This window comes from Rutilus rutilus (genome assembly GCF_951802725.1).
Source record: "Rutilus rutilus genome assembly, chromosome: 21".
Taxonomy (NCBI): domain Eukaryota; kingdom Metazoa; phylum Chordata; class Actinopteri; order Cypriniformes; family Leuciscidae; genus Rutilus; species Rutilus rutilus.
Genome location: NC_140226.1, coordinates 31,376,615 through 31,394,075, shown reverse-complemented (window position 1 = coordinate 31,394,075; position 17,461 = coordinate 31,376,615). Strand labels below are relative to the sequence as shown.

Sequence of the window (17,461 nt, the reverse complement as noted above, 5' to 3'; positions counted from 1 at the left end):
AGAACGTTTTCTGTGAACTGTGTAAAATATGCAGTTTGTAAAGTATAAAAACCATTACGTCTATGGAAAGTCCACATCAAACATGGAAACCCACAACGATTTTCCATGTCAATCAGACGTGCTGAGTGGGCGGTTCTTGGCCAGATTAGGCTGCAAAATGGACCAGACTTTATGCTGATGTCAAAAGTCCGGTCCCGTGAGACTGCGTGTGACCTAGTGCAGATTGTGATGCTTATATCACATCTGCTCTGAGGTTCATCCATTATGAAGGACCTTTATGTCAGAAGACTTACAGTGGCCTGTGAAAACGCCAGCTGTTGAAAGGAGCAAGGCTTCTCCTATTACAGAAGTCACACTGACACACTGAGAACAGTGGCTAGGGGAAAGAGATCACAGTTGTAATCTATAGTCCTGGTTCGTGTCTGGATTTAGTCCAATATGCTGTCATGGCCCGCTGTGCCTCCACACCGCTCTGGGCTCTGTTCATACAAGAGTAAGCACTCACCTCACATCTATCTAAAGCTGTCAGTCAGACTTCTCATAAAGCCCAAACCAACGCCTACCTCTCCACCTGTATTCCTATTTATCTACACCCCATTTTCTCCTTGACATTTTCGCTCTTTTTCTTACTTTCAAATTTGTATCCCACTGTTTCTCTCTCTTCTCCATCTCTGTCAGTCTGCACCCCTCCGTTCCCTCTGAAACTCACTGTTTGAGTGTTTTTTTTTCTTCAGGAAGTCTTTTGCAGTTGTGTAATTCACCGTTCCCAGCATGCTCGTCTGTGAGCCACAGACTGATGGGGTCAAGGTCTATGAATTCTGAATTGAATACGGAGACAGTCTTTCAAAAGCTTTGCACCTAGGCGAGAGCCAGACATTTTTTTTCCATTTTTCAAAACGGACATTAACATTTCACATTTGGTTGCCAAATTTCCATGTAATTACATTCAAATGACATTGAAATGCGGGTACAACAATAACCTCCTGACACTGGGCTACATTCTGTCTATAGCGATTACAAAAGCAACCCATTAAAGGTATTGTGCAACCTAAAAATGTCATCTATAGCCTTGAACATTGAAAACTTACCAGCTCAAACCAAATCAACGCTGTGAATAATTTTAGTATGGCTCATCATGCTAACAATAACCCGAACCCAAAAAGACTACAATGTAGGACATCTATGTGAAACTGAATTATTTGAGAAAATAATAATGATAATGAATTAAACTATTACTAGTGTTGTAGTCAAGACCACCTAAACCGAGACCAAGTCAAGACCTAGACCAGTGTGTGTGTTGAGACCAAGACAAGACCAGGATTTTTTTTTAAATAATACATTACATCTTGGTTTGTTTTTCACCTAATTTTATTGTATACCGCCAGATCACTTTGAATATACCACACGAGTCGCATGGGATCATTCTGTTATACTTTTGTGTCCTTTTATGAAGAAGGGCATACGGCATTACAACAACACCAGGGTGGGTAAATGATGACTTCATTTTTATTTAGGGTGAACTATCCATTTAATATTCTTCTCACATAGTATACATGACAATTTACTGCATAGCTGCATTCATATTTTAGGAACACAAGGATATCATCATACTGTATTTGAGGGTACTTGGAGGGTTTGAAACACCTGTTTTAACGCAAAAGCACTGAAATAGAATATTTTCTCCCACTTCACCTATAGTACATACACTGCTGCATATGAAGAAACAGCATGAGTAGTATTTTATTTTCATTACATACTATACTCTCTCTTTTCATTTAAGCCCAAAGTATACTTTGGCTATCCGCGTTCCGCAACGTAATTTTCAAACAGGAGAGACCGTGTAAGACTGTCTGCTTGTAGACTCCGTGCAGACAGTGTGAGTACAAACAAGCTTAAAAACACAAATCTTTTTGCGCTCAAGGCCAAAGTAGTGTACTTTGAAAGGCTTGAGCACTCACCTGTGTGAGATGGAGCAGAACGTGGAAAATGAAGTGTACCCGGGCCTTTATCTGTAGCCATTACCTCCTGATGGGTTATCCGAACTTCTATACAACCCGAATCAGTATTCAGAGCACTTCTGTAGGTGTAGCACTGATCGATGCATGCATAGACTAGAATGCATTTGCAAATAAGACTCGATGGAAACTGTTCAGAACTTCATTTCCTCAGAGATCCAGAGACCCATTGCACAGAGATACCGTTGCATTATGGTTACTTGCGGAATGCAGAAACCATTCTTACCATGCACGGGGCGTTCCGCAGGGGGTAGAAGAAAAGCGGGCTTCGCACCTGCGCTGATCCTAGCTGACCTTTGGGCTGACTGTCGATGGCCAGCAAGGCCCCTGCCATACAGAGTGATGAAAGACATGAAGCAAACCACCCAGAGGAATAATGAAAGATGAAAGACCAACTATAACGAGTCAGCTTATTGTCAATCTTTAATAAAGATGATTTATTAACCATGTCTGCTTAAATTATTTCGCTTTGTTTTAAATGTTTCACTGTTAGTAGTCAACCCTGTGCTTGCAAGTCTTCTTGTTGATTAGACTTCAACTTAAGATGTTTAGGCAGAGCACCTGGTGATGGACAGCTGCTTCTGAGGCCTTGGGGAATGGACGGATGGGCCCTCCATTGCGGACCCCTTCCTGGAACCAGCTGCCAGCTGCAATCCTCTCTCCCGAACGAGCAATAGCTGCCGTTGAGGAACTGACCTGGTTGAGTGAGAGAAGACAATGAGACATGTTGAGAATACTGATAGAAAAAAAATTAAATAGAAAAAGATAACACTTTATTTCGATAGTCCACTTTAGACATTCTACTAACTATAAGTAGCTTTGCAACTACATATCAACTAACTGTCATTAGAGTATTAGTAGACTGTCTGCTTAATATCTGCTAACTCTTTATTTTGATGCTCCCTAACAGATATTCTACTGACTAAGTAACTTGGCAGCTACTTATTCTACTAACCCGAACCCTAACAGTCTACTACAGTCTACTAATACTCTAATGAGAGTTAGTTGACATGTGGTTGCAAAGTTACTTAAAGTTAGTAGAATGTCTAAAGTGGACTATCGAAATAAAGTGGAACCAAGATAAATATGTGCTAAAAATCGTATCCCTCAGCGTAAGAGCTTAGACGCTTTGATGAGAAATAGTCTTTGACCATTTTTAAATGTCTGAAGAGGCATAAGAGGACAGCGGAGAGTGTTTCTGAGTGCAGATGAGGATATTGTTTTGAGGTAAAGAGTGGGGAAGAAAGAGTGTAGGCTGGGTAAAAAATATAGATTTCTCATTTTTACGAACCGATATCGATTCTTAAAGCCCAAGAATCGATTAGGCTAGTCATCCTGGTTTCAGTTGATGAATAAATGGAACATTGTAGCCCGCATCCCATCCAATAAATCGTAATAATCTTTGTGCTTTGTTAGGCTACTATTGATATGAAACAAAGTCTCAGATTTCAAATTACGTCCATTTTCTTACGAATTTCAAAAACATAAATACCATTTTGGCGCTGTGGCGTGAGATCGCTCTGGCGCAGCTCAAGAGAAGAAGCAGCGAAGATCTTCTCTTCCGCCTTAATAATACCAGTTACAGTGCGAAATAAGCATGAATGAGCATCAGAAAGTGCGTTAAAAGATAGAGTACAACTTATCGAAATCCGTATCATGTCACATGGAATCGGTCAATCAGCGTTTCAACCGTGGAAAGACGTCAGTAAAACAGCTTGTAAAAAATGTCATGTAACGTCACATTTACATCAGAAAAAAACATATCCAGCGACCATAAGCTCGTTAGTCAGCTAGAAAACGAGGAGAGAGGAGCATTTCGCTAAATTTTTTGCACCATATTGCATATTCATTATACTTTTTTAATGTTCTTCAATATTTAATGCATAAACCAGTTTTTATGACAGCCACCATTTAAATGTTTACATTTGATAAAAATAAATAAAAGTGTAATTTAAGTGTTTGTATACAGTGTTTGTATACAGATCAGTTCATTTTTACCTTCAAAATTAGAGTAGGCAAATGAAGCTTAGTAGGCTACAGCTGACTCCCATAGTTTACAACATTGGTTAAGAGATTTGTTTTCCTTGAGAAAATTTGCCATGTATTGTAGCTGATATCCAAAATAATCAACATTGAATCGAAATCGAATCAAATTGCAAGCTTGTGAATCGAAATCGAATCAAATTGTAAAATTTGTGTCAATACCCAGCCCTAGTAGGAAGGCCATATTAGAAGCCATTCCATCAACATACGATTCATTCAAGCCTGTGAAGGGCTGCAGGGATGTGTCTGACCTTCATTAAGAAACAGGGGGGAAGAAACATGTTTGCCTTCCACCGATCGACTGCATTGCAGAGGATGAATTGCCTGATGGCATGTAACTTACAAGCTTTGCTCCAGGTGTTCATACAATCTAGAGTAAGGCATTTAAAAGGATGGATGCATTCATGGGAACAGAGTGATTATGGGAAATGTCTGGTTAATAAATAAAGAAGTTAATTAAATAAAGAAAACAGAATGATCTTTTTTCCTTGTTTTAAGAGAAAAATAAATAATGTATAAACTGACAGACTCATGCTTTTCCCTGAAAGAACCTTGTCTGAACCTCTTTTTTTTAAGACCTTGTGTGTCTATATCAATATTTTATTTTAAAAATAATCTGAAGATGAGATTTTTAAGATGAAATTTTAAATTGCGTGCCAATTCGCCTACATATACTATGTCCTAAAAGTATGTACTGTTTTTGTGAAGAAAAAGTACATATTTTTGAGTGTGTATCAGAAGAGTAGGCAAGTTATGGGGCATCCTTCATCATAATTGCACTGATCTTAAATCTTTTGGTCTTCCAATTTGATTGATTGTTTGATTGATTGAAGAATAAATAAACAAGGAGTTGTATTTAAATACATAAATAAATGATCGTTTTCCCCCAGCATGTTATGTGTGGTGCTCTGTAATAAAAAAAATTAATAAAAAATATTAAACCTTAAAAAGATGTTAAATCTTACTGAAATGACAACAAAACAAAACACTTATTAAGAAAAATGATATATGCAGCTATTGTTATTCTTTTGATTTTAGGTTGAGATATGACCCTGATGTTATTGATATCACTTTAAAAGTTTAGGACAACTGCGGTGTCCTGTGCAGATCTCTTCATCTGGTCTTCAGAAGTCGCTTTCATCTTAGCAACAAAGTTTATTAAAGCCACAATCAATTTTCGTTGTGCAAATTAAATGTGCTGAACGGGTTTTGAAAAAGACTGATTAGCAGGTTGCTAATCAATATTAATATCTGTGGTGGCATATCGAACATAATCTGTGACATTTAGCTTTGTTCTAACAATAAACAACACTCAGAATCTTGTTCAATCTCAAAATGTTGGCTTTCTTTTTCGTCCAGAAGCACTGTAGGTGGACCCACAGAAATATGATTACAGCTTCTGCACGGTATTGATCTGAGAGGTGTGAGGTAGGATCAGCTAATCATCCGCTGAGGGGAGATGATACAGCCCTGAACTCACTCCCATTAACCAGGAGAGAGTAAACACATCGACCAGCGTGACCACACTCGTGAGGATTAGCATGGAGAGCAATAGCAGGGAAAGATGACAACGAAAATGTACGATTTGAATGACACAGGATGAGATTGCAGCTCTCCGTTTTCTGTCGAAAAGCTTCTGGCAATATCTGTGCTGTGCTTGCGAGTCATTAATGACTGCATCATGCTAGACAGGATCAGGACAGCGTGAGCAGCTGATCTTGGAGGAAAGAGGAGTTCACTGACTGCAGAAATGAAGCAGCAGGGAATGATAGGTAAAGGTGGGGCCATCAGACAGAGCAATTCAGAAAATTACAGAGGAAATGGGCTAAATGTGGGAGATGATTCATATGAACTGAAATTGCTCAGTGGTAAAGTGTTTAAAAGTACAATGTTGCTCTGATGTTGTGACTGAAATATGCTGTCAAAACTCCCAATTCAGAGAAAACAATGGGCATGTCCACTAAAGCAGCAAGCACAAGTACGTATGTTCACCTCATCCCACTAATTTACATCTATTTTCAGTACCAGTTTCACTCAGCTACTGTTATTAGGCCTGACAGCAGGGTTATACAATTTACATTTATAATATTTACAATTCCCTTACAAAAAAGTACTGTGGCAGTAACATGGTGCACGAATCAGGTCGTAATACCATAGTACTGAATGACTGCCATATATTTATACTACGGGGCTGTTGAATGCTTGAATCTATTTGGTTGACGGACATTCTAAGATGTGCAATTATTTAACGCACGGCTAAAGTAATAACAGTAGCATTACAGTTCCATATCACTTCGCCAGATGGTTTCAGTTATTCCATAGGTCCTTACATATGGAAGCCTGTTTCTGCCACTGAATAAAAAATAAAAATAAAACCCACTGAATACGTTTTTTTCTGACACAATTCTGACTTTTTTTCTCGCAATTGCATGACATAAACTTGGAATTGCAAGCTATAAAGTCATAATTGTGAGATATAAACTTGCAATTCTTAGAATTTGTTATTTATTTTTTTATGTCAGAATTTGACTTTATAACTAACAATTGCGAGTACATGGTGAAAAAAAGTCCGCATTGCGAGATATAAACTCGGAATTGAGAGGGAAAAAAAGTACGAATCTCACAATACTGACTTTGTAACTCGCAATTGTGAAAATTTTCACAAGATTTGTGAAATAAAAAGTTGCATTTATCTTTTAAATTGTTTTATTCCATGGCGGACACAAGCGGTCATACTTTCAGCCATTATTTCAAACTATGCATAAATATAGTTAATTAGCGTAAGACAAAAAAAAATCTAAGAAATATATATATATATATGGGGATACAGTATACCATTTTTTTCTTTATTGAGAAAGAGCGTGTCTGGGATGACACTGGTCACTGAAGCAGAACAACTCCTACAACGTCCAATAAACACAACTTCTGTTATATAATGGGCTCTCATTAAAGAGTGACTGCTGACCTCCTGAGCCCCCGTCTGCTGTCTCGTCCTCCAAATGGACGGCACTAATACTCACGGCAATGTTCTCCCTCATCGTCCCCTTGTGGACAGTCAGGGTTGAAGTCACACAGCTGGCTCACGTTGATCTGGCGACCCCCTCTGCAGTGATAGCGACCCCGGAGAGTGACGTTTTGAGAGGTTCCTGAGAGGAGAAAGACAAGAGACGCCAATTACAGACACGGCTGTCACCAAGGAACCAAGGAATAATCCCTCAAGGGCACAATGGTGATAAAGCAGAATTTCAATCCCAGTAAGTCTCTGATACAAGGGTCACCCCTGCTTAAGATGTAACATTTGCACAAGCAGCGCCGATCATTACCGTTAGCCCACTTTTACCCCGTTTTTCTCCTATATCTTCTTTTACAACCAGACATTAGGTGCAACAGGTTACTCCGGAGAGGTTTACTTTATGTCTTTCCGATTGACTTTCCCACCAAGAAAGTAAATCAGAGAGTTACATTAAAAGCTTCTGTGCAAACAAACACAAAGACATCAAGTAAATTCAGCACTTTGTGAAACTAAATGAGGCAGAAAGAAGACATAAAAGAGGCAACGGCTCTCAGCAGTCTCTTGTTTTATGGCTTCAACGACAGGAAAGGATACTGACAAAGGCTATCAACAAATGAAAACACAAAGAGCTCTTTCCTGCCCACTGAAGATACAATAGACGCTCTAAAAAATGTGTTAATGTAATGAGACCTCAAGCACAGCTCTGAAGAGATGTCTCAGATAACATTTTAATATGAACATATACAACTCCTGCCCTGTTTTGTGGGACGAGATATGGATCATTTTACTGTGGCGCCATATGTATTTTTTTTTTTCTTTTTGCATATGGAGCGCGAGCTTAACACGCTTTAGAATATGTAGGACGGAACAATGGCCCAGATAAGTAGCATGTGGCGAATGGATTTATGTGAGTTGAGTCTGATAGCATCACAGCGAACACAACGAGATGTAACTGGGGTTTGCATATCTATGCAAATGGAAGGCAGTCGCAGAGCTGTACAAACGGACCGCGCTCACCAGGGGTTCATCAGACTGCTGACAGTGATAAAGAGAGTGATTGTACAGAAAAGAAAAAAAAGAAAATAATACGCTCACTGATGTGATTCGCTTACTTCCTTCTTTAAAAAACATGGGGTGAGATGTGATTTTTATCACTGGCGGCTACAGAGGCATAACACACCCTTGATCTGAGTGGTGACAGATAGTGTTGGGAAGACACATGACAAAAGATGTTTATCTGAGATGATAATGCTTCAGCGACTTGAAATCAAGACAAGCATGTAACTAAATATCCAACATTTGGTGTAGGTCTTTCTAATATTTTAGCAGTCGACACCAATAGAATTTGTTGTTCCAAACCTGAATGAATTTCTTTCTTCTGTTGAACACAAAAGAAGATATTTTGAAGAATGCTGGTAACCAGACAGATGACGGTAGGGGGAAAAAATACCATGGAAGTCAAAGGCTAACGTCAACTGTCTGGTTACCAACCTTTTTTTTTTTTTTTATATATATTAGTTTTAGTTCAACAGAAGAAAGAAACTCATACAGGTTTTGAACAACATAAAGGGTGAATTGATGATGACATAATTTTAATTTTTGGGTGAACTGTCCCTTTTAATATAAAGTGAGACTTGTTGCAATGACTTCTTTTTTTAAGAAACCAGTGACTCAAACCATGAATTAGCATTCTAAGGACCAATCACATACTTCAGAGGGTAACTCAAATATGAGTTAAAATGATGATGAAATTTGATGAAGTCTTGCTGTTACATCAATGCTTGGTGCAGATGTTGGGAAGTACATGAATCCTGCTTTTATTTATTGTTGGACAAAAGCTATATTGAGTGTGATAATGACCACAGTCGTTTACTCTTAAAGCTGCATTCAGTAGCTTCGGGATTTCTACGCTGTATTCTCGCTTTTTGCTCGCAGGTTTCTCTCTAGAGCTCCCCCCACAGCTTCGGAATAGATATTTGACAACACTGTTGTAAAAACTCGTTGGCTATTCTCAGACACCAGAGGCTAGCAGATCAACGACATCAAAGCAGACGGGACATTCTTTAAAACGTCTTCTTCATTCGGGTTCGGACAGCGTGAGGGAGCGCAATAATGACGGCATTTTAGCAGATTTCTTTTGGCCGTAAAGCAATTGTTTACATCGCGAGACCTGATATCACGCGATACTTCCTGACACGGTGGCCGGTGGCCCGCCGCCCCAAAGTTGCAAGTGCGTATTTTCCGCTCACGGGCACCAGGGGGGTGCGAAACAACCACCATTCAACCCGAAATAAGTAATATAACCATTCCAATGACTCCGAAGCTGTTCAGTTAAGGTAAAAAAAGTTATTTAGTTCACCTTTAATCATGACCCAGTCCTCGTTAAATATTTCTGAACTTGAGGAGTTGATTCCATCGATTGATACTACTGAAGTAGACAACTAACACAATCCTGGTCTCTGGGTCTGTAAAGGTTGAAAAGTATTGCTCTGTATGGATTTTGACACCACAGCAAAAATAAAAGTATTTAAAATATGGCAAAATTACTGCCGAATGTAGGCTACTTAAGAGCATTTCTGGAAAACTAAATTATACTTTAATGTAATTTCTACTGAAACTTGCATGTCATACATTAAAACATATTTGTAATTACACATTTGTAATGATAAAGTTGCAATTTAGAACATTTACAATATAATATCATAATATCATTTAGAACACACTATGGTTATACAATTATGATAAAGTATTTTAAAAGTTATTTAAAATAAACTAAAAATACTTTATTTAAAATGTGCAATTTAAAAAATAACATTATAATGCATGTTTTAAAAGAGTACTTGAGTGTGTTTAGAAACAGTAATTAAAGTGTATTCTCATAAGTGGCCTTTTATTTCATTTATACTATCTACTGTTATTTTATAAACATGCATTTAGTTTGGAATACAGTAAAAGTAAACTTTCAATGCAATGCATATAATACAGACAAATTATTTTTCACAAAGAAATAAAAGATAAAATTAAATTCAGGGAACCAAAGGGACGATTTTAATAACCGTTCTCTAAATCTATCAAACACTTATTGAGGAGATGCACATGTATCAACTTGTCTATGGTAGTTGTAACCTGAGCTGCAACAATCACAATTCCTGGTAAAAGAGATGCTGGGTGAACATTGTGCTTTTATGAGAATTTGTTTTTTTGTTCATTTACTCTCTTTCACTCTCGGCCAGGAATGGATTTTTTTTTTTATTTTTTTTTTTTATAACCCATCTGACTCGTTTTCATTTATCTCCTGGTATTGTGTCAAATTGTGACTTGCAACTGCAGCCACATTTACATGCGTTGAGCGACAACCATCACTTCATGTAATTGGCATAGTAATTAATAGCCCTGCTTCACATCTCAGCATGGGACCCTTGCTAAAGAAAAATAATAATAATACAAAAAAACGAATAGTCTTTTTAATCAAACGCTGTGCATGAGTCTATGGCGAGAAAAGAAAAAAAAGAGGAGAAACAAAAGTCGAGGAGGTGTTAATACACCAATCTGCTCTGATGCAGCTCGGCTTTGTGATGAAAGAACAAAGATGTGATGGATATGCCGGACTAGCGTCGGTGTGCGAGTGCTAAAATGATTTAATGATTGTACGGCAGACATTTGACAGCCAGCCGTAACAGTGAGTCATACCACTGGCGGGACAACATTCATATCAGTGAGCTGAAAGCTAAGCTAAGATAAAAGATGCTCAATCTGTCACTGCACATGGGGAAAAAGCTTAATGACCATCATGGAGGTTCACAGGCTCTGCGGCACGAATACTAACCCTTGTAAACACTGCATGGAGGATGTGCTGTCACCAAAAATCAGGCTCTGAAATATTGTTTCCGCTACAAAAATCCTTCAAGGTCAAGTCACACATTTCAAGCATGCATTATGATTGATAAAATGGTTGTTTTTGTAATCATGCATACAGATTGCTGCAAGTCCTGCATCGAATGAAAGCTAAAGACTGACATTTTTCATTACAAATATGTTCATGTTTGTGAAAAACTATTTAAAAAATATGATTGATATATGTTTAAATTAATGTAATGTGATTTAATTATTATTTTTAAAAGTATTTGTTCACAGCAAATAGAGTCAAATGAGCTCAGAGCTCCAGTTGTAGTCAAAGAGGAACTATTTGAAGTCATTTTTATATTCTCTCTCAAACAACAAGAATGATTACCAACAGAATGAGAATGTAATGACCCCTTCAGAAACACATTGCCTATGAAGGTCACAGCAAGATGGTTGGAAACTCGGTTTCAGACTCCATTTCCTCCATCTTTGTTGTGTAGCAAGAAGTAGGCCACACAGCATGCTAAGTTCATGCATTTTTAAAAATGCCTCAACATAAAAAGTGAAAAAAAGTTAAATAAGCAACAAGAGACCTATTTCACATCTGTATCACAACCTATAAATTTCTGAAGGGTTAGCAACTAGCTAGCCAATGATAAAATAGTTTGTTTTGTGCTTCAAAGCAGGTAATTAAGCACTAGCCACTGAAATGTATTAGTAATTGAAGGCTTTCTTTGGAGCCACTTTGGCCTTGATTAAATATGCAAGTTTATCATCATTCAACAAAGACAGCAAAAGTGATGTGAAGGTGAATGGTAAACATATTGGATGTGAAGGGTACAGGTCTGTGTATGTTCGTTATAGCATAAGATCACAGCCTGTGTTGCACACAGATACGACTAAGCTAGTTTGAAATGCGTTGTCTCAAAACAGGATTACAGTGAGTACTCTGACTCATATATGACGCTCTGTGCTTTTCTCCTAGCATTAAGCGCAATAATATATATGTTTATAAAAAAGAGCAGAGACCTACTTTGTCCTGATTCTGAAAATCTGCCTAATGGGACCAGACAAAAGAAGCAAATTAAGAGTATCTTCAAGATCATTGCACATTGCTGATGTCCTTACATTGCTGAAAGATTTTCAGAATACAAAACTGCAAAGTGGTATATGCTTGCTGGTTGGAGCCTGCTCTTATAAAATAAGTAGATAATAAAACTGACAGACTAGATAGACTAGACAGATAATGGTAATACACAGACCCGGCTTAAAAGGTGAAGTGATGTGAACCCATGTATAACCCATACTCAGAATTTGTATGAAAAGGACATTGACCTGTTTGTTATACTGATAATCTCATTATCTAATGTTGCATTCATACCTGCATTGTACTATCCTTTCCATCACATATCTGTTCTTTCCTTCCTTCCTCTGACCTTTTAATTCTGTCCGTATCTTTCAACAGCTATTTCCCTTCCTTGTTATGAGCCTTATTGGATCATTCCTGTTTTACAAGACATTAATATCATGTCCCCAGGAGCTATACACTGATTTTGTACAATTCAGATATGGAAATTAATTGTATTCATATACTGTATATATTTCAGGTGTTTCCTTTTTGTTTTTCCTAATATTGTTTTAATTGGTAATCAATATGTGCGTATGTGTGTGTACACTGAAACATTTTCACACCCTGTGTGTGCTCGCGTGTAAATGTATGCATTTATTTATTTATTTAAATTTATTATATTATTTAAATTTGAATATTTATTAAAAAAGGTTTTTGTGTTTATATATATATATAGCACAATGTATCTCGCACTCCGCCCCGTAACGTGGGTATAAATACGGAAGTGGATGCACACACTATTTGTCTTTCGCTTCGGAGCCGATTGGTCTTCATGTCGATGTCTCTGAAGAGTGTTGATTCTTTCAACGGGCGAGTGTGTCGCTGCTTCTTCTGGAAGGCTCTCCCGGTGCTGGTGGTTCTACAGCGTGAGTGCAGCGGCGATCGCGAGCTTCTGAGCTCTCAACTGCTGTTTCAACAGCATTCTCTTTGTGTTTGTTTGATTGTTTGACGCGTGGTTAGAGGGCGAATAAGTGAGTGCTTCACTGGTACAGGCTGCACCATCCCCTGTCAGTGTTGCCGCGGTCATTCCCTGTGTGCTCCGGCACTGGTGAGAGTCCCATTTCCTGAAAGAGCAACACGGGTGTGTCTGCGTCTTCTTCAAGATGTCATTCCACCCGTGAGTTTCTGGATGCGGTCGTTCCCTGTCTCCAGCAGACGGTCACAATAGATGCATCACATGTTTGGGAATTAAGCAAATTGAAGCAGCTTTTGTGCATGGTTCATGTTCTCATTGCGGGAACATGACTATCTCGGTGTTGAGATCGAGACTCGCCTTCATCCGTGAAGGTGGAGTCCCCATTCCCATGCCCCGCTCTAGCGCCCCCTTCTGGCCCACCCCAGAAGAGAACTACTGCGCCGTGTGGGATGGGTGATCTGAGGATCACAGTGAGGGCTTCCCCACCCGGTAACCAGTCCCTGTGGTCCTCTCACTCCTCTGTCACACCGCAGCCGGTGGAGCTCCCTACTGAACATGCTGGTCCCTCTGTAGTGGACCGACCAGCCGTTTCATTCGGGGCTCCTCCCGAGGACAGGATGTCGATCGCTGCATTGGAAGGGAAGCTGGACTCTGGAGCTGGAGTATATCTAATGAATTCGTCTGTATTACATCTAATTTAGCAAACTGGAAGTCATCACTTCTGGTCATATCAAAAGTACCAAAAGTTTGGGAAAAGCATGCTCTTCTTATCCTGCAAATCAATGTATTAACACCACCTTTAATATTTCCTTCATTAATTAAAGTAGCCCAAGGGGAATTTAGAGCTCAAGCCTTATGCCTGAGCTCTTCATCATAGACAGCAATCCAATCTGTTTACCTTTATCCCACTGAATTATATGAAATGATTATATGAAAATGTGAAGCTCGCTTTCAGTTTCAAGAATGCTTGGTCCCTATCAAATAGTAAATGATCAGCCCTGGCCATGAGATTTCCACACAGGCCTCTAGGAATGGATTGAGAATTTCAGAAGCGCACCCTGTGTTAGTTAAGGCCGTCCAAGCCAATGTGTCTGATCTGCAGGGAGAGCCGGTAAAGTTAATGCCCTTGAATTACACCCTACTCTCCCTTAGGACAACAGACAAATTGGGGGGGCATCCATTTAGGAGCTCAACGAACTGTTCAGCCCCATGCTTGATTGGCCGAGGAAGGACCTTGCCATCATTTGTCTTTGTCAGATTATTCCACAGAGCCCGAGGGGCAAAAGCATGCAATGAAATAACTGGTTCAATTTCTTTGTCTGTTTTTGGGACATTTTGGGGCTGCTGTATTAGAGGAGGAGACACATCAAAAGGGACAAGCCAGTGAGGAAAACAAAGTGAGCTGATACACCAAAGCTCTTATTGGTAAAAGTTGTTATGTGTTCCTGTAAGACAATATAAAAGCCAGAGCATGTATGTTAGAACGGTGACGCCTTGCTCACTGTGTAACTACTTGTGTACTGACTTCTACATGTTTGCAACTGTGTAGTTCCTAAGGCCAGAAACTATATTATATTCCAGGGTTTCCCAACCCTGTTCTATACCCATTTTCAAACTCTTCCTAATCAAACACACCTGAAACAAATCATCTGCTCATTAGCGGAGATTCCAAGTCCGTATATGGATGGGTCAGATAAGGGAGACGTCCAGGAACAAGGTTACTCTATGGAAGCATGTGAATGCAGATTATTGGCCAATGCATTACAAGCTTGATATCACGTTATACATCCCTAATGTGCATTCTTCATTCCCGGTTGCAATTAAAACACCAACTGTTCATTGAACCAAATTATTGACCAATTATTGTCAACAATGTAGCTTTAACTAACTTTCTCTGCAAAAGTCCCATCAAACTGTTGCTCTGCAGTGAGAGTAGTTATCTGAAAGGGAACATTTTGAATTCTGAGAATGCAAATCATTTTTTAACAAATTTTGAAAACTCAACAAATCAGGGCTGGGTTTGGTCACTATGATCAATTTAGCGCTCAATGCTTTTGAGAAACGCAGCCCAGGTCAGTCTGATTAATGACACTGCTATCTCTCTAAGATATTCATTAAGTAACAAACTAAATCTCTGTCTGAGCCTCACAGAATTTCTCAGAGGAACTTGCTGAATTTGACTGACATAATGCTACGGTGACTGGACTACTTAATCCAGATATTGTAAGAAAAATGAGCTTAGTTACTTTGGTGAGTTGGTCAGTAACTTTATTAGAAATTGCAAAGTAAAAAAAAAAACAAAAAAAAAAACACACAGTCCTGGTCCTGGAGGGACAATGTCTTGCAGAGATTAGTTCCAACCTGACCCAACACACTTGCCTGGAAATCTTTAGTAATCCCTTAGACCTTGATTTGTTGTTTTAAGTGCGGTTAATTGGAGTAAAACTCAGAATAGTGGCCCTCCTGGAGCACGACTAGGCATACAATTTATTTAACTCATTTAGAGACATCCAAACGTCTACTCAAGAAAACATTATTGACTATGCAACTTCTGAGTCTTCAAACAACTTTTACCTGAAACTTTTTCCCCCCTTTTACTATCAAAACTCTAAAGTTTATCAGAGACGTGGTCTGGCAGGTATTGAATGTTGCATGACCACGTCTTTGTATGTTAAGTTTGATAGCTTGTTTCTTTCTGTTACCATCTCTTTTCAAACATAACTCCCTTTTGCAGACATCTCTTATTTACTATAATATATGAATCATGACTCTGGACATCTGCAAAACTGCCATACATAGGTGTTTTTTTGGATGCATGACTAAAAAACAATGTCGAACCCTGAGGCTATACATTCACAGGATATATAACGTCTCACATGACAGTCATGGTTTCAGACCTTGCTAGTATCCAAAAGGTCAGTGTCTTTATATCAAAGGATGTCCGAGAAAGATGGGAGGCAAGTCTGTCTGCTTCATGATGTCTTGGAGGTATAAAGGCCCTTTGATTCTATGGTGGCCCTGTTCCTTGATGTTTCCCTGGTGCTTGGCAAAGCTGGAAAGTCACATTACAGCTGCCTTTCAAAGATGATTGAGAAAGAGACTCCAGAGATTAAAGAAAAAGGGCTTGAATAATCCAGAAATGGCTGGGAGAGTAGATCCATGATGCTCTCTTACAGTGTGATGTATATATGCAACTGATTAGAAAACCTAGAAGGACAGTCAGATTCAACTTTAAATGAACTAGTTCACCAAAAAAGGACTATACTGTCATAATTTACTCACCTTCATTCCAGGCAATTCCAGTGACTTTCTTTTTGACAGAAAAAGAGAAAATGCACTTCCATGTAATTACAATAAAAGGGGACTGGAACTTCAAGCTTCAAAAAGACTGCACAAGTAACATAAAAATAGTTCATATGCCAGGTCTTCTGAATTCATAAAATAACTTTGAGAACCAGATTAGTCTAGGAAACCGTAGCATGGATTTTAATTGAGTAATGACTTAAGGTTTGGTCTATCTCTCAATACAAATATATAGTATGGACCACTTTTATTTTATTATTATTATATATTTTTTTCTAGAGAGTGACAAATTTGTTTGCTTGTAAAGTGGTTAGGATATTCATAAAAAAAAAAAAAATAAATAAAAAAAAATGACAAAGAAAGTCATAAGGCGAACTGACATGAGGGTGAGATTTTTTCATTGTAGGGTGAACCGTCCCTACTGTTTGTAAACCAAAAAAAATACAAATAATTCCTTTTGGTATGACCAAACATTTCCTTTTCTTTTCAAGGTATTTCTCAAGATGAAATGAAAGTCAGTGGAAAATGTCAAGTGTGGTAACTTTAATAATTTTATGATGCTTTTGTCTTTCTATCACAGGAAATAAATGTAAGTGCCACCTACACAGCCTGACCTCACTCCTGGAAAAACATCAAAACCGGGTTCTCTGGAAGAGATCTCTAATGTATGTTAGATCAGTGACGATCTGCTCTGTCAATGGTAGACTTTCTAAAAATCGCTGTGGAGAACCTGGGGCAAAATAGGTTTTTAAAAAAATGCTGATTTTTGCAGATAATTTGTACTCTTTGAAATGAGAACAAAACATTTGAAAATTTCAGACATGAATGCCTACAGGGCAGGAACGGTGGGAGAGGATGAGGGCTGGTGTAGATGGGATGAGAACAGATAGGAGTGGACTGAAATGAATACATTTCCTAGATGTCTTAAATGACTGTAGATTGGAGTTGATTATTATTACTTTTTTTTTTTTACATTTATATTATTAGTATTCATACTAACACAACATACTTACAAATGGTACAAGAACGAAAGAAACAAATACACAAAAGGAATTCACTCTCTGCACACCCATTGGTAGTTGCCACATCGCATCACTTCTCATTTACATAAAGCTGAACTCTGCTCAACTCTTTCACATTACCAACTCGCTGATGGGCCTCAGATTGCCAACTCTCATTGAAAATAAATGATTTCCAGT

At 38.5% G+C, this 17,461-nt stretch overlaps 1 protein-coding gene across 1 annotated transcript in view; it reads right to left on the bottom strand.

Annotated features, from left to right (window-relative positions):
- Positions 1-17,461, bottom strand: part of alk (ALK receptor tyrosine kinase) — a 394,553-nt gene that overhangs the window by 53,066 nt on the left and 324,026 nt on the right. Inside the window, exons 6-8 of the mRNA XM_084393327.1 lie at positions 7,079-7,204; positions 2,577-2,711; positions 2,242-2,342 (exon numbers count right to left, since the gene is read on the bottom strand). Of these exons, the coding sequence (XP_084249453.1) occupies positions 2,242-2,342; positions 2,577-2,711; positions 7,079-7,204 (362 nt within the window). The remainder of the gene's footprint in view (positions 1-2,241; positions 2,343-2,576; positions 2,712-7,078; positions 7,205-17,461) is intronic.